The 22,660-nt window shown below is 56.5% G+C and overlaps 1 protein-coding gene across 7 annotated transcripts; it reads right to left on the bottom strand.

Annotated features, from left to right (window-relative positions):
- Positions 1-311: 311 nt before the first annotated feature.
- LOC149867874 (natural killer cells antigen CD94-like) lies at positions 312-12,822 on the bottom strand. Of its 7 annotated transcripts, none has more exons than XM_090037475.1 (8): positions 12,697-12,822; positions 6,731-11,391; positions 6,123-6,212; positions 5,475-5,714; positions 5,001-5,149; positions 4,450-4,547; positions 3,881-4,049; positions 312-3,735 (listed from the first exon to the last, which is right to left on the bottom strand). In XM_090037475.1, exons 2-7 carry the CDS (start codon positions 6,921-6,923, stop codon positions 3,926-3,928), a joined length of 894 nt encoding a protein of 297 aa, XP_089893601.1. In that variant the 5' UTR covers positions 6,924-11,391; positions 12,697-12,822; the 3' UTR covers positions 312-3,735; positions 3,881-3,925. The 7 variants fall into 7 exon arrangements, with proteins under 7 accessions (XP_089893601.1, XP_089893606.1, XP_089893605.1 ...); XM_090037480.1 differs by lacking the exon at positions 12,697-12,822 and having other exon boundaries at positions 6,731-6,829; positions 6,899-12,190; XM_090037479.1 differs by lacking the exon at positions 12,697-12,822 and having other exon boundaries at positions 6,731-9,503; positions 10,613-12,190.
- Between the last annotated feature and the right edge of the window lie 9,838 nt (positions 12,823-22,660).

The following is a 22,660-nucleotide window of genomic DNA, read 5'->3' as shown; positions in this document are numbered from 1 at the left end:
CTTCACAGGGGGCTCCTCTTGTCCACCCTCATCCTACTATCCTTCCTTGCTCTTCCATCCTCATTCTTCAGGCAAAGAGCCTGGCAGTAGGCATCACTCTCCTCTTCCCCATCCCTGATGGCACACAGCCTCTGCACTGCAGCCTGGAGCTCCCCATCAATCCACAGAACCATCAATCTATGGTTATTTTGCTTGGTGTGGGGGGTGTTTTAAAGGACCCCAGGGTGTGGCCAAGCCCAACTTCACTAGCCAAGCGAAGGGAGCAAAAGGCCTGCTTCTCCCTTCACCCAGTACCACAGCCAGGCACTTGATGACTTTATTGATCAGAGTGGGGAGGGGGTAGTACAAGGAAATTAGAAATACACTTTGAGCAACCAAAAATAATTTGAGCGTTTGCAGCTATTGGAGTCAATGATCCTATTAAACACAACTACCTATACTTATTTCTAGACTTCTGGCTAGTTTCCAGGTCATTACTTACAGAGAATCATCCAAGCCAGAGCCCGGAGGTGCATTGCTTGCAGGGCAGGGGGGAGAGGGGAGGTGCCTGCCCCTCCAGCAGGTGAAGGGTTGCAGGGGTCCTTTGAGGGCCAGTGCAGGGCTGGCAGCCCTAGAGCCGATGCTCACGCTTACAGGGGCAAGGCAGTTTGGATACATTGCCCAGAGGTGGGAAGTGGAGGCTGTCGAATCGAATATTACCTGCTCTGCACAGCCCTAATATGCACCCCCTTCTCCCCCATGGGTGCCTAGATCCTCGTCCCGTATAGTATGGCCCTCACCTGTAGCACAGCACAACTCTCATGTTCTGTGTCTCTGTCTCTTCTCAGACACTTCAGTCTCACCACTTACAGGTTTTGCCTTGAAATGGAAATGCAGATATCTGCTCTCTTTGGTCCCCCCAGCCCAAGCAGCTTGGGACACTCCTCTTCTCCATTAGCTCTGCTTCCAGTACACACACCTGATGATTGTGCCAGGTCTTTGCCAACAGCTGATGCCTCTTTCCTCCAAGGGCACGTCCAGCCCCTGGTGAACCGGGCTGCACTCTCAGCTCCCACCACATCTGGTGGCCATGAGCTCCACAAGTTAATGACACACTGGGGGAAACCGAACTTCCCTTTGTCAGTTTAAACTTTATGCCTGCCGGTTTCCTTCTGTGCCTCTAGTTCTTGCCTGGTAAGAGAGAGTGAGTAATATGTCTCGAGTGACTTCCTCTTCCCCCTGCAATGTACTGTGATTGATCTGGTCTCTCTGGCTGTCAGGACTAAGTTGAGGCTGCAGCTGCTGTAGGAAGGGCACCAAGTGCTTGTCTGCCCCCTCTGCCAGCTATGAACTTGGTCCACAATGAAAGATCACCCCACCAAGCCCCTTCCTAGACAGCAGCTGATGAGTCTTCAAGAACTCAGGCCAGCAGGGTCTTAGGAACTGCACCCCAGGGCACTGAAGAGCTGGGCAGAGTGCACCTCAGGGCCCTTGGTCACAACATTGAGAGTCATGGGATACAGATGTGGTTCCAGAGGATGGGAGAAGGGCAACTGGGGGGAGGGGAGGGCATATCGCAAAAAATCAAGAGGGGACCTGGGAAATCAAAGAGAAGTCACTGTAGCCAGGTACAGGCTTCTGCAGCATGAGCTATGGGTGACCAACAACACTATAACTCCATCAAACATAAGCTATTCAAAGCATAACCAAATTGCAGGAAAAGTGTGGATGTCAGACTTGGCAATTTTCAAAGCTGCAGAAATGTGGCTGAAAAGCAAGCCAAAGGCCGGAATCCTACATACTCTGCATTACAGTTCCATCCAAAAACAAATAAAAGCACAGGAGAGCAAGTGGATTGTTATTCTGCTATAATGTTCTGCTAGATTTTTGCTAACATGTTCAAAAGGTCCTAGACACAAAGGCAGCCTTGAGGATGGAAAGAGTGAAGCCACCATTTCAGGCCACACAGCGCTTGTACACATGACAGGTTTTATTCTATGCACTGTAGATTGAAATGGTGGGTTTTTAATTGAAACCCACCATTTCAATTTTTCCATCACATTATGGCATGGGGCTCAGAGGCAGTACCCAGCCCAATCCAATGGTTCCTTGAATTAATGGCTGGAGAGCTGACAGCTGCAATCCAGATGTAGTTTAGTTTGCAACTATGCAAACTCATCCAAAGCCCCCACACATGTAATGTGTGATGCTAGTAAGCCACACAAATGACATTTTCATTATGTGTACATCATGACGACTGCGATGTGTGCGAGTGCCAACAGTTAGTTGGTATTTGAGCAAGGGCCAAAAGGCAAGACATAAAGGAGATAAGAAATCTGTCCTTCCGCTATCACAAAAAATATACATTTCAATTGATGAATATGATTTTGATTGCAGTAAAGATTATCAGATGATTGACAGACTGTGGTCAGACACCTAAAAATAAGGAGCCTTAGCTAAGTCGACTTCTTGACACCTTTCTCAGGACCACTGAAATCTGCCGCCATCCAGTTCCAAAACTCCCAGTGAAACAAAGACATTTAAATAAAACTATCAGAGATCAATTATTAGCATGTCAGATTAACCACCCATAAATATTGGACCTGGGACAAGTGACAAAATGACGTTTCCTGAAGCTCAGAAGAAAAAAAAAACTCAGTGAGAGTCCCCAGGAAGCATAGAGACCTGGGTTGCAGACCTGCTCTTCCTGATCCCAAGGCTGCATAAGTATTGTCTTCATTAGTACCAATAAGTCCTTGCTATTGTGTATGCTAATGCAGCTATTGAGTAGCGTCTGGAAAGGTCTCATTAATCAGTTAAGCTCACTCCAAACCACAAATGCAACCAGAAGGAAACAGTCGCCCTCACCTCAATCCCCAGGAGATTACCAGAGCAGATGTTAAGGAAAGCAGTTTGCAAGCACATGGAGGAAGAAAGGCTGGTCCTGAGCAGCATGGGCTTACTGCAAACAAATCATATCCAACAAAACTCATCTCTTGCTTTGACAGAGTAACTTAAATGCAGGGATAGACAAAGGACATGTCTTGGGGGTCATGTGTCTGTACTTCAGCAAGGCTTTGGGCAAAGTCGTGCATGACCTCCTTCTAAATCAACTGGAGATGCATGGGCTGCACAAACCTACTATAGAGTGGGAAGACAACTGGCTCCACATCCGCCAGTGAAAGAGTCAGTCATTCTGACTGGGCCCACATCCAAACTGCAGAAGACTTTGAGCAGAGCCCCAGAGGAGGCTGTCCTGGGCCTGGGGCTGCTTAACGTGTCCATGCATGCTCTGGACGCTGGCACAGAACGCTTCTGCAGCAAGTTGCAGATGACACAATGCTGGGAAGAGGTGTGAACACACTGGAGGGTGCAAGCGCAGTGCAGAGTCATCTCAAAAGATTGGAAACCTGGGCTGGAGCTGACAGGATGCAACTAAGCGTGGGCAAGTGGGCAAGTGCAAGGAGGAAGGATCGTGAACACAGGTACAGAGTGGGCAAGTCACGGCTGGAGGCAGTGCTATGGAGAAGGACCTGGGCATCCTGGGAGATCCCAAACTCAAGAGGAGTTTGCAGTGTGCTGCAGCTGCACAAAGAAGCCCACCTGGGTCTGGGCTGTGGGACAGGCAGGATGAAGGTGTTGGAGGTGGCTGGGCAAGGGCACCCAGGCAGGGCAGGGCCAGGAGAGCAGGAAATGCCGAGTGCTGGAAACACGGAGGGAAGCGCGCCAGGTGCGGTCATGCTGGAGCAGCAGGAGCTGGAAGGCAAGGGGCAGGGTGACCTGGGGCTGCTGAGAGGTGGAGCACACCCCCCTTTCCCAGGACAGGAGAGGAGAAGGGCACAGGAGTCTCTGGGCAAAAGGGTGCAGCAAAGACACCCAGCATTGGCACACGCTGTCGTACCGACAGATCCTTCTGTCTTCATGCTCTGGGGATGGTCTCCGAAGTTCACATGGGGCAGCCATCCAGCTTCTCACATATCCAGCGGCATTTATCACCATACCAGCCTGCTCTCTCTGTCCTTCCCCCTCTAATTACTCCATAAGAACCATAACCTTGAAGTTTGTCACCTCTTCAAAGAAAGAGGCCAGGTAAGCACCCCAGACCATCCCAGCCCCTGCAAGTCCCCACCCATCTTACTGCAGCCACAGCTCAGGCCCCATTCCAGCCAGTCTGACCCATGCAGTGCCCTGCCCGGGTCCGACCCCACTCCCCCTGCCCACGGGGCCATTAAGCAGCCCCTTGATCATAGCCAGGCCACAGCAGGGCTGCCAGAGCCAAGCTCAGTCCTTACAGGCAGCTCCTGGCACAGGCAGAGCCTGGGATCAAGGCTCCTGGCAGCTCCCCTGCCCACATTGCACAGATCCCATCCTCCCACTGGGTGCAGCCCCTGCCCTGACCCCCCTCCCCACACCATAGCGTGACAGGAGCTGAACAGGGCTCCCATGCCAAGGAACCGGAGCGCAGCTCACTCTGGGTGCAGAGTCCCATCGATCCAAGTCCAGCCCCGGCTGCCCCCATGTTGCTGCAGCCCAATCCAGTACGAGGTATCCAGGTTTGTGAGGAAGCTCTGGGGAGGGAGCAACCATTTGGAAACAGACCCAGACCTGGCCCAGAGCTAGAGGACCTGGGGCAGCTGGGGCCATGGGACCTCCTTCTGGATGGGAAGCAGGAAGGGAACAAGGGAGCAGGGCTGTCAGTGCCAACAGCCCCCCACAAGTACCCCCCTCCCCGGGTGGCTTCACACATCGAGGGCACCAACATCAGCTCCAGCTGCTCCTGGCCACAGCCCCTTGCAGGTCCCACTGCAGCTGGGGACCAGAGGCAACAGAGATGAGCCAACATGACAGCCAGCACAGCACCAACCCCTCTGCAGACTTTGCTTCTGCCCAGCCCCCTTGAAATGCCCCCAGGGAGCCTGCCCTGCCCTGCCCCCAGCATCTCACTCCTAGGCAGGTTTTCTGATCCCCACCTCCACCAGGAACTGCCTTCCTGCTGCACCCCAGGCCCCTTGGCCCCTTACCGGCATTGTCATGTGGTCCCAGTCCCGGGGAATGAGGAGTTGGGAGGACTGTCGTTCACACTCGCCTTTGCTTTGTTCCCAGGTCTTCTCCTCCTTGGAGACGAACAGGCACTTCCCGTGATACAGCACCCACGTGTCCGGGCAGCAGCCTGGGCACAGAAAGCCGCTGACACCTGCACCCCTGCCAGAGCCACAGGCTGCCTCGGGGGGTGCTCTGGAGCCCCAGGGATGTGCAAACTCCCAGAAGCTGTCAGCTCTGCCCTCAGCCCGGCCCTGGGAGGGTCACAGTGGGAACCAGGCAGTGCCCGGGCCATGGGCAGAAAGGACGGTCCAAGGAAGCCAGACCAGGATGCCAGGTTTCCCTCCCGCACCAATGCCCCTGCCCACTCCCCATGGGGAGGAGGAAGGGCTGTCCTGCCTCAAGTGCCAGGTCTAGGGGTGCCCTGCTTCCCTCCCTGTCCTGCCCTCAGATACCTCTGACCGGGGGGGGCCGTGCGGTGGCCAGCGCTCTCACAGCTGCGTTCAGCTGCTGCTGCAGGTCTCGGATCTTCCCCTGTGCCAACTCCAGATCCGCTTTGGTTTCCTGCAGCTCCTCCTGGCTGCGGTCCCACGCCTGCTGGGCCTGCACCAGCTCCTCTCGGGCTGGCTGCAGTTGCTCCTGAGCCTGCACCAACGCCACATCTGCCAGTCCCAGCAGCTGCCCCTTCTGCCAGTCTGCAGGAGTGGGGCTGTAAGTGCCAGGGCAGGACCTGGCACACCCAGCTTGGCCCTGCAGCCATGCCATGGTGCATGGGCTGGCAGGAGCTTGGCAGGCACCTGCAGGCAGCTGGGCACTGGAGCCAGCTGGACACCAGGGCGCAAGCCAGGGCCCCGCTGCATGGCCCCGTCCCAAGGGCACTGGGTGTCCACAGACAAGCGCTGATGCAGGTCACCCCTGGGGACTTCTCCATGGCTTGGGGACCTGTTCCCTCCCCACAGATCCCCTGCCCTTGTGGGGGTTCAATCCCTTCCCCCCAGGCCCAGGTGGCCCAAGTGTCCCCCACCACTACCCACATCCCTGCCCATGTCCTTTCCTTGCCTCCCCCCCGGCACTCCCTGCCAGCCCAGCCAGGCCCCACTCACAGCAGACCCCCAGGGCAATGGTGGTGACCAGCAGGGCCAGGCAGGCTGCCAGCAGGACCAGGGGCTGGGGCCATGCACTCTGCCAGGGCTCTGCAAGAGATGAGGGAGGTGCCAAGGGATCAGCACCTGCAGCCCTTGCAGTCCCCATGCCAAGCCCCTCTCACACCAGCACTGCCAGCAAGTGGCTCTGCAAGGGCAGGGATGGGCTGGGGAGGAACAAGATCCTCTCTTCAAACCCGCCCCAGCCCGTCCTGCCCCCACTGCATCCTTGGGCTGACCCTGAGCGCAGGGGCAAGACCCTCTAGCCGGGACCCTGCAGGGCTGGTCCCCACAGGAGCATCTGCACAGCCCCATCCTCAGCCCCAGCCTGGGCTACAGTCCAATTTTAAGCCTCCCTCAAAGGCAGTGGGAAAATCCCCAGAGCTTGGTGCAGCTGCACACCCCCCACTTTGCCTTTTGTCTTAGGCACAGCAAGCAGAGTCCCCTCCGCTCAGACTTCTCCCTACACAGCCAGAGCTCCCCCGCGAACTTCTCCCAGCACTGTTGATCTTCTTGCATGCGAGTGGGCTGCGCGCTCTGCTTCAGGATCCTGCTGGCTTTGCACTCACCTCTGCACTGCTGGGCCCGGTGCCCCACCGGCCCCTCAGCCACTGGGCTCAGGTGGAGGTTCCCGTAGGAGCCGTCAGCCGTGCCTGGGGCCGCAGGGGCTGCAGACACGGGCTGGTCAGGGTGCGGGACTGGGGCAGGTCTGGGTGGGGAGGGGAGCTGGATCTTACCTGCCTCCTCTGCCTGGTGGGTCATGGTCCATCCAGAGGGGACCTTGGAGAACTGTAGGGTCTCATACACGCCAGCGGTGAGGCACAGAGATGCTCACAATGCAGATGGAGCAAGCACAGGAAGTGTCAGGGAATGAGTGAGAAGCAGAAGTGGCCTCAACCACAGACGGGGGTGGCCAAAGTGGGCCGGATGAGGGGCTGGAAGGGAAGGCCAGGGGCCCAAGAGCATCTGGGAGGCCATGCTCAGTCACCCTGGGCCCAGGAAGCTGCTGGCAGGGCTGCGGCTTCCCTAGGCATTGCATGTGAAGGGGATGGAGAGATCGTCTCTGAGGACCCTCAGAGTCGCCCCGGTTCCAGCTCATACCAGGGTGAGCCCACAGCCCCTTGGGCAACAAGACCTGAGCTCCAAAGTGCAGCCCTTCCTGCAACCCCTCTGCTGACTCCAGCCCCAGACAGCTCCAGTCGGCTCAGTCTGATGGGCTTTCTTCTCCCAGAGAGCAAACCCCAGCAGCAACAATCTGTGAAGCAGACAGCCAGCATCAACCCTTGGCTGGGCATGTACCTTGTCAGCAGCACACAGGCTGCAATGATGGGGTCTCCATGCCCGTGTCAGGGCCCTCCATGCAGGACCATCTTGTGTCCAAAAACTCCTTGCAGGCCCTACCCCTGCCCTGCCTTCGAGAGCCATCTCAGCTCTCGTGACAGAAGTAGCCCAGGCCAGGCAGACCTTCCCTGGCATGGCTTGTGCCAGCCCCATGCCAGAGAGAAGAGCTCCAGAGCCAGCCCCAGCCCAGTAACACCCAGCACCAGCTTGTACCCCCTGTGCCCTGTTCCCAGGCCTGTGGGAACAAAGCACACCGTGCTGCAGAGACCCTGTCCCCAGGGGCCAGAGGCTGTGGTCAGATATCTAGATCTTCCCTTCCCTCCACAGCTGGACACCATCAGCCACTCCTTGCAGCCAGGCCTTCTAGCCCCTGGGAGCTCCTTCCCAAACCTGTGCCCATTTCTAAGCCCCCGTTGGGAATGTGGGAGAGCACAGGGCCCATCCCTTCAGCTGGTGTCTAGCCCTGCCAGCCACGGATGTTACCACATTTTTAGCTTCCTTTATCCGGTCCTCATGCTTCTGCTTCTACTGATCTAGAGTCTACATCCCCTTCCCCTGCCACGCATTAGATCCTGTCATTGGAGCCAAATCCTCCGGCCAGACATAGGGATCAGCATCATGCAGGATCCCATCGTATTTTGTAGCTCTTTTTGTAAGAGTCTCCTCCCAGCCTCAGACCATAAGCAGAGAAGAGTTGTCATGGACTGGGTCAGACCCCACCTTGTTCTTGCCCCATCTGCTTTCTCACACAGCAGCAGGGAGCAGAAGCTAGAAGGAGAGTGGCTGGTACTGAGCAGGGTTTTCCCCTGTTCCTTTCTGCCTTGTAGCCTCCAGCACTGAAGGTCTATGAAGCCCTGATTCAAAGGACATGCCCCTCACTCTCCTCCTCAGTAGCAACTAGTGCACTTTTCCTCCAAGGACAAGTCCAGTCCCCTGGTGAGTCTGGCTGCACTCTCCGCTCCCACCACATCTAGTGGCCATGAGTCCCACCCAATGTGTGGGAAAGAACTTCCCTTTGTCAGTTTGAAAATCCCTACCTACTTTATTCTGTGCCCCTAGTTCTTGCTTGGTGACAGAGTCAGTAAAAAATCCCTAGTGACTTCCTCTTCCCCCTATAGTACATTGTGGTTGACCTGGTTTCTGTCTACAGGACTGAACTGAAGCTGCAGCTGGTACTGCTCCAGCCCACAGGAAGGGCCCTTTGGACCCCAAAGCTTTTCTGGCTTCTCTCCCAACCACAGACTTGGTTTGCAATGAGAGATCGCCCCACCAAGCCCCTTCCGAGACAGCATTGGATGGGTCTGTGTGCACTCAGGTCAACAGGACCTCAGGAACTGCACCCCAGGGCACCAAAGGGGTGGGCAAAGGGGACCTTGGAGCCCTTGGTAATGACACTGACAAAGCTGTGGGACACAAGAGGGGTCCAGAGGACAGGACAAAGGCAATGTGGAGCCCTTCTCTGGAAAAGACAAGAGGGGACCTGGGAATTATAGACTCGTCACCCTTACCTTGATCCCCAGGAAGTTAGAGGTGCAGATGCTAAGGAAGGCCATTTGCAAGCATGTGGAGGAAGAAAGGCTGGTTCCAAGTAACCAGTGTGGGTTTACTGTGAACAAATTGTGTTCAGCAAGCTTGTTCTCCTGCTACAACAGAGTAACTGCAGGGGTGGATGAAAGGCCTGCTGTGGGTGTCATGTCTCTTCACTTCAGCAAGGCTTTGGATAAGGTCCCGCATGACCGCCACATAAATCAAGGGGAGAACCGTGGTCTGAACAAAGCTACTACACAGTGGGCAGACAACTGGCTCCTTCACCACCAGCAAAGGGGTCGGCAGTTCTGACCAGGTCTATGTCAGGCTGGCAGAAGGCTTTGAGCAGAGCCACACAGGGGTCTGTCCTGGGCCTGGGGCTGCTCATCATGTCTATTCGCATCTGGACACTGGCAAAGGAAGCTTCTGGAGCAAGTGATGGATGACACGATGCTGGGAAGGGCTGTAAACACCCTGGAGGATGCAAGCACAGTGCAGGTGGATCTCAGCAAGCTAGAAAGCCGGGCTGGATTCCCCCCACTGAAGCCAGGGTGGCAGAGACAGGATAAAGTAGCGGCCAGTGTGGAACCACCTTCTCCGTGCTTTGGCTGTGTCCAGCCCCAGGGAAATGTCCCCAGAGAAGACTACCCCACTCCACCCTGTTCTGCCCTACCCCCAGCATCTCACTCCCAGACAGACTGCTAATTTCCACCTCCATCAATCACTGCCTTCCTGCTGACCCCCAGGCCCCCAGCCCCCAGTCGTGTGGCCCTAATATCAAAAGGCAAGGAGCCAGGAGGGTTCCTGTCCATACGCTTCTTTGCTTCCCCACCAGGCTTTCTCCTCCTTGGAGAGGAACAAGCATCCCCGCGGTGCAGCACCCAGGTCTCTCCAGGCTGCAGTCTGGACACAGGCAGCTGCTCACACCTGCGCCTGCCAGGTACCAGGGCCACAGGCTGCTGCTGGGCTGCTAGGGAGCACCAGGGACATGGCCCTTCCAGGAGCCTTGAACTCTGCCCACAGCCCAGCCTTGGTGTGGACACGGAGGGATCCAGGCAGTGTCCAAAGCATGGGGCAGCAGGGGAAGGAGGGGATGGAGGGTCCGGGTGAGCCAGACCATGAACTGAGGTTCCCTCCCTCAGCAATGCCCCCCAAACATCCCCACGGGACCTAGGCCCAGCAGGAACTGGAGGGGAAGGGCTGTCTTGCCCAAACTGCCAGCCCTGGGGGTGTCTCACTGCCCACCCTGCCCCCCTCTGGGGTACCTGTGTCCTTGGAGGTTTGTGTCCTGGCCAGGGCCATCTTAGATGTGTTTCACTTCTGCTGTAGGTCCCATGCTTGCTTTTGCATGTGCAGAAGCATGTGCACAGATGACCCCCTGCTGCAAGTAACCCCTGGGCACATCTCCAGGGCCACTATGGCTCTTCTTTGGCTCAGGGACCTGCCCCCTCACCCATCTGCCCTTCCCCCAGTGGGGGGATCACACCTCTGCCCAGGCAGCCCCTCTGTGCCCCATGCTACCTGCATCCTTCCCCATCTCCCCCACCCCCATGCTCCCTGCCACGGAGCAGGGCCCTACTCACAGCAGACTCCCAAGGTCAGGGTCATGGCCAGCAGGGCCAAGCAGGCTGCCAGCAGGCCCAGGACAGGGGCTGCCTGCTCCATGATGACTCTGCAAGAGATGAGGTACAGTACAAACAGTCCCACTCCCTCAGCCCTTGCTGCCCCAATGCCTAAGCAAAGGGCCTGAGAAGAGGGGCAGCAGAGGGGCAGGAACCTCTAGCAAGGACCCTGAGAAGCTGGCCCCAAGCAGAAGCATTGGCACAGCCCATCCCCAGCCCCGACCTGGGCTTCTCTGAAGGCGACAGCATCGTGCACATGAAGCTGCTGTCCACTGTTGGGACCCACAGGCATCAGGCCAAATTTTGATCTTTGTGCTTAGCTGAAGCTGGGAGCCTAGCCTGAATTGTGGTTGAGACTTGCACATGCTGAAAAGGAGAAGATGAAAAAATATGTTCCTGGCTTCGAAAGAATTGGGAAGTTGACTAATAAAATTGAATAAATATAGCCTGGGGGAAAAGGAGCAGTCAGAGGAAAACTTACCCACGCATAAGAATGAAAGGATTTCCAAAGGATAGAAAATTCTAGTTAATGGTAACCATAAGGGAAAGGGCCTGGGCAGGAGAAGGTGCATCCTGCAGATCAACATGTGGGTGCATTGTTGGTGCAAGTGCTGGAGTGGCCAACTAGGGGCCATGCTCTTCTTGACTTGCTGCTCAAAAACAGGGAAGACTTGTTGGGGGATGTAGTAGCGGGTGGCAGCTTGGGCAACAGTCACCATGATATGATTGAGTTCAGGATCCTGAGGAAAGGAAGGATGGATTTTAAGCAGGCTCCTATGTGTCAGGCATGTGACTGTATGAAATGTCTATCTTTGATTAATTATTATAGTGTGACGGGCTGGCCAGCAGTGACCTGGCCCAGGGGTTTTGAAAGGGCAAAAGATGATTGAAGGACTTGGGATTCCCTTTCCTCACCAATCTGGTAATGATTTGGCCCAGGAGGGTTGAAGGGGTAAAAGATGATTTGATTTGGCCCAGAGGGGCTGAAAGAGTAAAAGATGATTGGAGGACTTGGGGTTCCCTTTCTGCACCAATCAGGCCCCAGAGACTCACCCTCCATGTCCCCTGATTGGCCCCTTGGGTCACCTGGAGGGGGGTAAAAGGGGCAGCATGGCTGACTCAGGGGAGACCAGTGAGAGACCACAAGGAAGGAGCTTCAAAGAGCTGAGCCAGCGGGACAGGAGCAGTTGCCCCAGAAGAGCCTGAAGGACTGAGAGCTGCGGGCAGCACCAGGGTCCTCAGCAGCGCGGCTTGTGGACGGCAGCAGAGGCTCCCCAGCTCCACCGAGGATCTGAGCAGTGACCTGAGGGGTTCCCAGCCCTGCTTCCAGCATCTCCAATCAGCTTGACATGAGGCCAGGGCTCCTGGCAGGTCAAGAACCCTCACAGCCAGAAGCAGTGCCAGCACCAGTGGCTGTGTAGCAGCGAGGGGAGCTCTGAGTTCAAGTTCCAGCTCTGGTGACTTGGGGTGAGTGAGCTAACAGGGTGAAATTCCTCTTGCAGTGCAAAGGGGCCATTGTGCTTGTGGCGGGCCAGTGGGGGGCGCTCCTGCGTTGAGCCGCCCACCCCCCTGCGCCCGACCGCCTGCCAGGCCCCGAATGCCTCCCCGGGGCCCCCTATGCTTGGCCGACCCCTCTCCCGGAGCACACTCGCTAGCCTGGGGGTAACGTCGCCCCCACCCCGAGAAGGGACTGTCTCGGCCCTGTGTCCTCGGGGAAACACAGGCCTAATAGTCCGACGGGTACTCGACCCAGTACAGGCACTTGGGGCACTTCCCCAAGTCAGGGGGCAAAAAGTACAGTCTCCCTTAGTCGCAGACCTAAGGGGTCTCTTAGGCATAATTTAGACCCACCCCTCAAGAAGTCTCCCGCACTGGTCACAAAGGAGAACTTTATTGATTACTGGGGTAGGGTAAACTAGGGTACAGGATTGAGCAATATCTTAGAAATCCTAAAGAGCAAACAGTGTGGCTGCGGTAGCCTTTTCATCACGCATCTGTGTTACTGCCCGCTAGATATCTAACCAGATCTCGAGTAGCGTACTCACAAGCATCTTCCAGAGGCCGGTGAAATTCCCCTCTGTAAGCAGGCGGTTTCTAGCTCGTGAGTTTGGGGGAGAGAGCCAATTTAGTTGGTAAAGATTCTCTGTGTCCCCCGCATGGCTGCTGCTTCCCCTCATGGCCGAAGAGAGAGCACCTCCTTCCCCCCCTCCCAACCTATACAGCCCCTGTGACCTCATTCACCTGGGCCGGTGGAGGCCAGCCCCAGTTGGCTGTCGGCCAACCAATTTGAAATACGTCACTGGTTACCGGGCAGATTCCAGCCCCCCAGGCAGATGCCCCTCACCCAGGTACCGGTCCCGTGGGCAGAGGGAGCAGGTCCCCCCCCTCAGGACTGCAGCCAGCTCAGGTCACCTGAAGAGACAGGCTGAGGTGTGACCCCTCTGTGCTGGCCCCTTTAATCACATTGTCACAGGGCAGAGATTTTGGGGAGAAACCAAGGTGGCTTTCTGCCACACTTCCCCCCCCTTTATAAAGCTTGGATCCGTAGCTTCACAGAGGTATGGAGACAAGCGTGCTAGTTTGGAGGGGTCACCTTTCGACCCTACAGAGAAAGTACACACCACATAATACTGATCCTAACAATAAAACATATAACACATAACAGCACACTCAGGAACTTCCCCGCCCGAGCGCTCTCAAGCAGGTCTGAGCCCACCCGACCCACGACCCCGAGTCCTTTCGTGACAGGGCGTCTGCGACCACATTTTGGCTTTTTCTGATGTCCTCGACGGTGACGTCGAACTCCTGAAGCTGCCAGGCCCATCGCTGCAGCTTGGCAGTGGAGTTTTGCATCGTCTGCAGCCGCTGCAATGTAGGACGGTGAACTGCTGCCCCCATAGAGAGGGCCTCAGCGTGTTCAGTGCCCAGATGATCGCTAGACGCTCCTTCTCCATAGACGACAGGTTTCGCTCCCGAGGGATTAACTTCCGGCTGAGGTACACCACGGGGCGCCGCGTCCCTTGGTGCTCTTGTAGGAGTGCGGCTCCTAGTCCTGCATCGGAGGCGTCCGTGGCGACGTAGAAGGGCTCATCCGAGAGCGGTGCCTTCAGGATCGGGTGTTTGACCAGGGCGGCCCTTGGGGTGTCGAATGCTTCTTGGCACCCCGGCCTCCAGACCACGGGGTCAGGGCTGCCCTTCTTGGTCAGTTCATGTAGGGGAGCTGCTGTCGCCCCGAATCTCAGGACAAACCGTCTGTAATATCCGGCCAGGCCGAGGAAGGCTCTGACTTGCTTCTTGGTTTGTGGAGGCGGCCAGTCCTTTATGGCCTCGATCTTGTCCCATAAGGGAGCAATTTGACCTCCAGCCACCCGATGTCCCAAGTATACTACCTCGGGTAGTCCCCACTGGCACTTCTTAGCTTTCATGGTAAGACCAGTGTGCTTGATCTTGCCTAACACGGGGGTCAGATGGATCAGGTGCGATTCAAAGTCCTGACTGAAGATGGCGATGTCATCGATGTACGCCATACTCCACCACGGAGGTCTTGGTGGAGGGGATTTTCCCTTCCCACTCCTCTCTCACCAAATCGAGAGGACCTCGGACTCGCCTCCCAAACATCAGTTCGACTGGCGAGAACCCCGGGGAGTCCTGGGGCACCTCCCGGGAGGCAAAGAGTAAGTGCGGCAGTTTCTCATCCCAGTCATTGGGGTTAGAGTCCACATCGGCCTTTAGCATCCCTTTCAAGGTCCCACTGAACCTCTCCACTAGCCCATTTGTCTGAGGGTGGGAGGCTGTGGTCTTGAGGTGTTTCACCCCACAGCACTCCCACAGGCACTTCATCACCTCCGCCAGGAAGTTTCCACCCCGGTCGGTCAGGATCTCAGAGGGAAAACCCAGCTGACAGAAGATCTTGGTCAGGGCATCAGCAACCACAGGTGCCTCGGCGGAGGTCAGGGCAACTGCCTCCGGTACCGAGTGGCAAAGTCCACTAGAGTCAGGATGTACTTTTTCCCTCTATGAGTCTTATGCCTCAGCAGGCCCACAATGTCTACCCCCACTCGCTGATCGGGAGGGGCTGTAGGGGAGCCTTTCTCTTGTCCCCACTTTTGCTCACCCGCTGGCAGATTTCATAAGATCTGCAATAGTCCATCACATCCTGGGCAATTCGGGGCCAATAAAAGTTTGCCTGCAGCCGCTGGCATGTCCGTTCCCTGCCCATGTGACCAGCACACGGTAAATCGTGAGCCATGGGGAGCAATTGCTGTCTGTATTTGCGAGGTACTATGATCTGGCGATGGGGTTCCCCGGTCTGGGTGCAGTTCTTGGGCACCCACAACCGGTAGAGAAGTCCCTTATCCCAGACCACCTATTCCCTCTTCTCTGGGGTAAACTCGCTCTCTTGCTCCTGAGCCATCCCCCGGAGGTCCTCCAGGCTGGGGTCCGCCAGAGCCTCCTGCTTGAACTCCTCTTGCCTGGATAAGCCATCAGCAGAGAGTTCGGGGGCTGCTGCAGGGAGTGCACCTTCACCCTCAGGGACTTCCCTGGACTCCTCCCTGACAGTCTCTCCTTCCCCTGCCACTGACGGAACAGACACTTCCCTGGGACTGTCACTTAGCCCACCCCGGGGGTTGCTAGATTCCTCAGGACCTGGTGTGCGTTTACTCTCCACTGGGGACTCTCCCGGTGCAGCCAATGGTGTGGCTGTCTCTTGCGGAGTTTCTAACCCTCCCCCTCTAGCCTTTTTGCTCTGCAGACGTGTCACTGCATTAATGTGGTAGGGCTCTAGCTCTAGGACCTGGTCCACCTCCTGGTGCAGAAGTTCTTGATTAAGAATATCCCGTCCCACCAGGATGGGGACCGGAGCCTCTTCCATCACATCCATTTCTACATGCATCGTGCAGCCTCTCCACTCGATGGGTGACCGGGTTACCTGTATCTCAAATGGTGGAGACCCCACCCCTTGAATGGTAAGGGTCTTCCCAGGGATTATATCTGCTGGTGAAACTAGGCTGGCATTGATTAATGTCACGCTGGACCCCATGTCCAGTTCCCCAATAAGGGTTCTCCCATTGACCGTTATCTTGGTCCCGTGGGGGGCCATCACCTCCCCTGGGTTTGTGATCCTGTAGCAACAGGCACGCCCCTCAGAGGGGCTCGGGTCACGGGGGCTATATAAGTTAGGATGGGTGAGGAGGCAGTCTCTTTGGCCATGAGGTGAAGCAGCAGCCATGCAGGGGACACAGAGGAGTCTTACCATCCAAAATTGGCTCTCTCCCCCAATCTCATGAGCTAGAAAGCACCTGCCTCCAGAGGGGAAACTTCACCAGCCTCTGGAAGGTGCTTGTGAGTAAGCTACTCGAGATCTGGTTAGATATCTAGCTGGCAGTAACTTAGATGTGTAATCAAAAGGCTACCTCAGCCACACTGTTTGCTCTTTAGGATTTCTAGGATATCGCTCAATCTTGAACCGTATTTTCACACTACCCCTGTAACCAATAAAGTCTTCCTTTGTGACTGGTGTGGGAGACTTATTGAGAGGTGGGTCTAAATTATGCCTAAGAGACCCCTTAGGTCTGCAGACTAAGGGAGACTCTACTTTTTGTCCCCTGACTTGGGGAAGTGCCCCAAGTGCCTGTACTGGGTCGAGTACCCGTCGGACTATTAGGCCTGTGTTTCCCCGAGGACACAGGGCCGAGACAGTCCCTTCTCGGGGTGGCGGCGGCACGTTACCCCCAGATTAGCGAGTGTGCTCCGGGAGAGGGGTCGGCCGAGCATAGGGCGCCCCAGGGAGGCGCTCAGAGCCTGGCAGGCGGTCGGGCGCAGGGAGGTGGGCAGCTTAATGCAGGAGCGCCCCCTACTGGCCCGCCACACATGGTGGGGATGGTGGAATACAAATACCCGGCTGTTTTACAGACATAATTTGGGAAGAGTAATAGAGTCACTGAAATCCCTTGAGCAAACAATTTCTAATTTGGCATCGGGTCGACTGGATAGTGTAGATAGCCAGGATGGCGGAGCAGTACACCCAAAAGACCGTGCCTGAACTGAAAGAGCTGGCAAAAGAGAGAGGCCTTCATGTGAAGAAAGGACTAAAGAAGGATGAACTGATTAAACTCCTGTGCGACCATGACTCAGCCATAGAGCAACCTCCACACTCGCCAGCTCCTGAGTCCTCCCCCGAATCACAGCGCCGCACGCCAAGTTCGCTGTCCTCTGGGAGATCAACCCCTACGGAGGAGCAACAGGGCAAGCTCAGGTATGAGCTGGAGCTGAAAAAGATGGAGATGGAGGCCCAGCGTGGGAAGGCAGAGCTGGAGATGGAGATGAAAAGGAAGGAGATGGAGGCCCAGATGGAGCTGAAAAAGATAGACCTGGCAGAGAAGACAGCACAGCGCGAGGCTGAAGAGGCAAGGCTCAAGCACGAGGCGGAGGCCTGAGAGGCAGAGGCCAAGCACAAGCACGAACTGGAGGTACTCCAGCGGCAGCCCAACGGGGGAGGTGAGAGCCCTCCGCGAGCGCCCGGGGAACGCCCCAAACCGAACTCCTCAGCCTTCGCTTGCTACCGACCTGGAGATGACCCCGACTTATTCCTTAGCATCTCTGAAAGGCAAGCCTGATGGTTAAAGGTGCCCGAGGAGGAGTATGCTGCACATAGCCGCTTTGGTAGATGGCGACCTGGCGGTGGTCCTGAACAGCCTGCCCTCAGATGCAGCTGAAAACTATGATACCTTTAAGCGGGCTGTGGCTTCGAGGTTCAAGTTAAGACCAGACTATTTCCGGAAAAAATTCCGGAATCTCATCCCACAGCACGAGAAGTCAATGGCTGATTTTATGGCCCTGTTGTGGGATGCACTCGTTAAATGGGCGGACGGAGCCAAGGCTGACACTAGAGAGAAGCTGATCCACCTTATGGTGCTGGACCAATTTTACTACCGATGTCCAAGGGAGATTAAAACCCTAGTCAAGGACAGGGGCCCCAAAACCGGCCCTGAGGCCACTGAAATTGCGGATCAGCTGTTGCTTAATGGTGAGGGGTCAGACAAGGAGCCTCCCTACTCTGGGAAGGAACATAAAGGGGTCCAAAGGTGGGGAAGGGAGGGCCAGGTCCAAAAGGGGAAAAGGGGCCGTCCTAGATCGAGCGTAAGGAGGCCCCTGATTCGACCAAACCTCCAAATTCGGAAAAGAGGGGGTGCTATAACTGCGGGGAGCCGGGCCACATCAAGCCCAACTGCCCAAAGTTAAGCAACAAACCCAAGCCCGTCAGACATGCAACAGCTGTACGCAGTGAGGGGGGAGACCCGAGCCCCTCTGAGGGGCATGCCTGTTGCTACAGGATCACAAACCCAGGGGAGGTGATGGCCCCCACCGGACCAAGATAACGGTCAATGGGAGAACCCTTATTGGGCAACTGGACACGGGGTCCAGCGTGACATTAATCGATGCCAACCTAGTTTCACCTGCAGACATAATCCCAGAGAAGACCCTTACCACTCAAGGGGTGGGGTCTCCGCCATTCGAGGTACAGGTAACCCGGTCACCCATCGAGTGGAGAGGTTGCGCGATGCATGTAGAAATGGGGGTGCTGGAAGAGGCTCCGGTCCCCATCCTGGTGGGACAGGATATACTTAATCAAGAACTTCTGCACCAGGAGGTGGACCAGGTCCTAGAGCTAGAGCCCTACCACATTAATGCAGTGACACGTCTGCAGAGCAAAAAGGCTAGAGGGGGAGGGTTAGAAACTCCCCAAGAGACAGCCACGCCATTGGCTGCCCTGGGAGAGGCCCCAGCGGAGGGTGAACGCACACCGGACCCTGAGGGAACTAGCAACCCTGAGGGTGGGCTAAGTGACAGTCCCAGGGAGGTGTCTAGTTCCGTCAGTGGCAGAGGAAGGAGAGACTCTCAGGGAGGAGTCCTGGGAAGCCCCTGAGGGTGAAGGCGCACTCCCTGCAGGAGCCCCCAAACTCTCTGCGGACAGCTTAGCCGGGCGAGAGGAGTTCAAGCAGGAGGTTCTGGTGGACCCCAGCCTGGAGGACCTCCGGGGGATGGCTCAGGGGCAGGAGAGTGAGTTTACCCCAGAGAAGAGGGAATAGGTGGTCTGGGATAAGGGACTTCTCTATCGGTTGTGGGTGCCCAAGAACTGCGCCCAGACCGGGGAACCCCATCGCCAGATCATAGTACCTCGCAAATACAGACAACGATTGCTCTCCATGGCTCACGATTTACCGTGTGCTGGTCACATGGGCAGGGAACGGACACGCCTGCGACTGCAGGCAAATTTTTGTTGGCCCCGAATTGCCCAGAATGTGACGGACTACTGCAGATCTTGTGAAATCTGCCAGCGGGTGAGCAAAAGTGGGGACAAGAGAAAGGCTCCCCTACAGCCCCTCGCGATCATTGATCAGCCCTTCCAACGAGTGGGGATAGACATTGTGGGCCCTCTGAGGCATAAGTCTCATAGAGGGAAAAAGTACATCCTGACTCTAGTGGACTTTGCCACTCGGTACCGGAGGCAGTTGCCCTGACCTCCGCCGAGGCACCTGTGGTTGCTGATGCCCTGACCAAGATCTTCTGTCAGCTGGGTTTTCCCTCTGAGATCCTGACCGACCGGGGTGGAAACTTCCTGGCGGAGGTGATGAAGTGCCTGTGGGAGTGCTGGGGGGTGAAACACCTCAAGACCACAGCCTCCCACCCTCAGACAAGTGGGCTAGTGGAGAGGTTCAGTGGGACCTTGAAAGGGATGCTGAAGGCCGATGTGGACTCGAACCCCAATGACTGGGATGAGAAACTGCCGCACTTGCTCTTTGCCTCCCGGGCGGTGCCCCAGGAGTCCCCGGGGTTCTCCCCAGTCGAACTGATGTTTGGGAGGCGAGTCCGAGGTCCTCTCGATTTGGTGAGAGCAGTGGGAAGGGAAAATCCCTTCCACCAAGACCTCCGTGGTGGAGTATGTGCTGAACTTTCGTCAGACCCTGACGGACATGATGAAAGTGGCACGAGAGTCCCTGGGACGGGCCCAGGAGAAGCAAAGGTCCTGGTACGATGAAAAGGCTCGCTTGCGTACCTTTGACCGCGGTGATAAGGTTATGGTTTTCCTGCCACCAAAGACAGACGAGCTACAAGCCGCTTGGGAAGGTCCTCATGTTGTCCTGGACAAGCTGGATGATGTGACCTATGTTGTGGGCAGGAGTGGCAGAAAGCCTGAGACTGTTCATGTGAACATGCTTAAACCACACTTTGACAGAGGGGATGCGGTGCTCTGGATTTCCTCAGTAGAAGGATCACCCGAGGACCCGGAGGAGCCGGTCTTGTCCGGTGACTGGGATGGGGAGGCAGGAATGGAGGAACCGTGCCTGCCGGACCACCCGCCCTCCCAGGACAAGGACAAGCTGCTCGCGGCACTCAAAGACTTTGGGACAGTGTTCTCCAACAAACCAGGTAAAACGGACCTGGCGGTGCACTCCATAGACACGGGCAGCCATCACCCTGTACACTCCCGACCGTACTCAGTTAATGAGAATGTGAAGCAAGCAATAATGCGAGAGATCACAGAGATGGAGGAGTTAGGGGTAATCCGGCCTTCAGGGAGTCCCTGGGCCAGCCCGGTGGTGCTCGTCCGGAAGCAGGACGGGCCCATCCGGTTCTGTGTGGACTGCCGGAAGCTGAACGCTATCGCCACCCCAATGCATACCCTATGCCCAGGATGGACACTTTGCTCGATTGCCTGGGTCCCTCCAAGGTCATCTCTATTCTCGATATGTCCAAAGGATTCTGGCAGATGGCGCTGGATCCGGATGCCATAGCCAAGTCTGCCTTTACCACCCTGGTGGGACTATACGAGTTTACAGTTTTCCCTTTTGGTATGCACAACTCTCCTGCACCCTTCCAAAGGCTGATTAAGAACCTGCTACAAGGGTGCAAGCAGTTTGCCGTGGCGTACATCGATGACATCGCCGTCTTCAGTCAGGACTTTGAATCGCACCTGAGCCATCTGACCCCCGTGTTAGGCAAGATCAAGCACGCTGGTCTTACGGTGAAAGCTAAGAAGTGCCAGTGGGCACTACCTGAGGTAGTATATTTGGGACATTGGGCGGGTGAAGGTCATATTGCTCCCTTATGGGACAAGATCGAGGCCATAAAGGACTGGCCGCCTCCACAAACCAAGAAGCAAGTCAGAGCCTTCCTCGGCCTGGCCGGATATTACAGACGGTTTGTCCCGGGATTCGGGGCGACGGCGGCTCCCCTGCACGAGCTGACCAAGAAGGGAAGCCCTGACCCCGTGGTCTGGAGGCCGGGGTGCCAAGAAGCATTCGACACCCTAAGGGCCGCCCTGGTCAAACACCCGATCCTGAAGGCACCGCTCTCGGATGAGCCCTTCTACGTCACCACGGACGCCTCCAACGCGGGACGAGGAGCCGTGCTCCTACAAGAGCACCAAGAGACACGGCACCCCGTGGTGTACCTCAGCCGGAAGTTAATCCCTCGGGAGCGAAACCTGTCGTCTATGGAGAAGGAGTGTCTGGCAATCGTGTGGGTACTGAACAAGCTGAGGCCCTCTCTATGGGGGCAGCAGCTCACCGTCCTACTGGACCATGCCCCACTGCGGCGGCTGCAGACGATGCAAAACCCCACTGCCAAGCTGCAGCGATGGGCCCGGCAGCTTCAGGAGTTCGACTTCACCATCGAGCACATCCAGGGAAGCCAGAGCGTGGTCGCAGACGCCCTGTCACGAAAGGACTCGGGGTCGTGGGTCGGGTGGGCTCAGACCTGCTTGAGAGCGCTCGGGCGGGGAAGTTCCTGAGTGTGCTGTTATGTGTTATATGTTTTATTGTTAGGATCAGTATTATGTGGTGTGTAATTTCTCTGTAGGGTCGAAAGGTGACCCCTCCAAACTAGCACGCTTGTCTCCATACCTCTGTGAAGCTACGGATCCAAGCTTTATAAAGGTGGGGGAAGTGTGGCAGAAAGCCACCTTGGTTTCTCCCCAAAATCTCTGCCCTGTGACAATGTGATTAAAGGGGCCAGCACAGAGGGGTCACACCTCAGCCTGTCTCTTCAGGTGACCTGAGCTGGCTGCAGTCCTGAGGGAGGGGGGACCTGCTCCCTCTGCCCACGGGACTGGCATCAGCCACCTGGGTGGGGGGTTTCTACCTGGGGGGCTGGGATCTGCCCGGTAACAGGTGATGCATTTCAAATTGGTTGGCCGACAGCCAACCGGGGCTGGCCTCCACTGGACCGGGTGAATGAGGTCACAGGGGCTGTATAGGTTGGGGGGGGAGGGAGACTCGCTCTCTTCGGCCATGAGGGGAAGCAGCAGCAAGGCAGGGGAGACAGAGGAGCCTTGCCGTCTGGACCTAGCTCTCTCTCACCCCCAGACTCCAGAGGGGAAACTGGAGACCTCTGGAAGATGCGTGTGAGTAAGCTACTCATTCGGATTAGATATCTAGCTGGCGGTAACACAGATGCGTGATCAAAAGGCTACCTCCGCCACACTGTTTGCTCTTTAGGATTTCTAGGATATTGCGCAACCCTGTACCCTAGTTTACCCTACCTCTGTAATCAATAAAGTTCTCCTTTGTGACCGGTGTGGGAGATTTATTGAGGGGTGGGTCTAAATTATGCCTAAGAGACCCCTTAGGTCTGCGGACTAAGGGAGACTTGACTTTTTGCCCCATTGACTTGGGGAAGTGCCTGTAGCGGGTCGAGTACCCGTTGGACTATTAGGCCTGTGTTTCCCCAAGGACACAGGGCCGAGACAGTCCCTTCTCGGGGTGGTGGGGGCGACGTTACCCCCAGGCTAGCAAGTGTGCTCCGGGAGAGGGGTCGGCCGAGCATGAGGAGCCCCCAGGGAGGCACTCGGAGCCGGGCAGGCAGTCAGGCGCAGGGGGGTGGGCGGCTCAATGCAGGAGTGCCCCCTACTGGCCGCCACAGGCACCACCACAGCGGGTTGTGCCATTCTGAAGTCCACTCTGACACCCACAGAGTACCAGCTCCCAGACAGACCAACCCTGCTAT

The sequence above is a fragment of the Crocodylus siamensis genome, chromosome 3, assembly GCF_052110815.1.
Source record: "Crocodylus siamensis isolate JL-2025a chromosome 3, ASM5211081v1, whole genome shotgun sequence".
Taxonomy (NCBI): domain Eukaryota; kingdom Metazoa; phylum Chordata; order Crocodylia; family Crocodylidae; genus Crocodylus; species Crocodylus siamensis.
Note: the sequence above shows the minus strand (reverse complement) of the source record. Positions and strands in the feature narration are given on the sequence as shown.

Bases quoted from the DNA above. Each gene is read 5' to 3' on its own strand.
- LOC149867874 (XM_090037475.1), bottom strand. From the start codon at position 6,923: ATGACCCACCAGGCAGAGGAGGCAGGTAAGATCCAGCTCCCCTCCCCA. The intron at 6,213-6,730 runs GTGAGTGCAAAG...CATCTCTTGCAG, and splicing joins CCGGGCCCAGCAGTGCAGAG to AGCCCTGGCAGAGTGCATGG. The intron at 4,050-4,449 runs GTGAGCTGCGCT...CTTTCTTTGAAG, and splicing joins GATGGGACTCTGCACCCAGA to AGGTGACAAACTTCAAGGTT.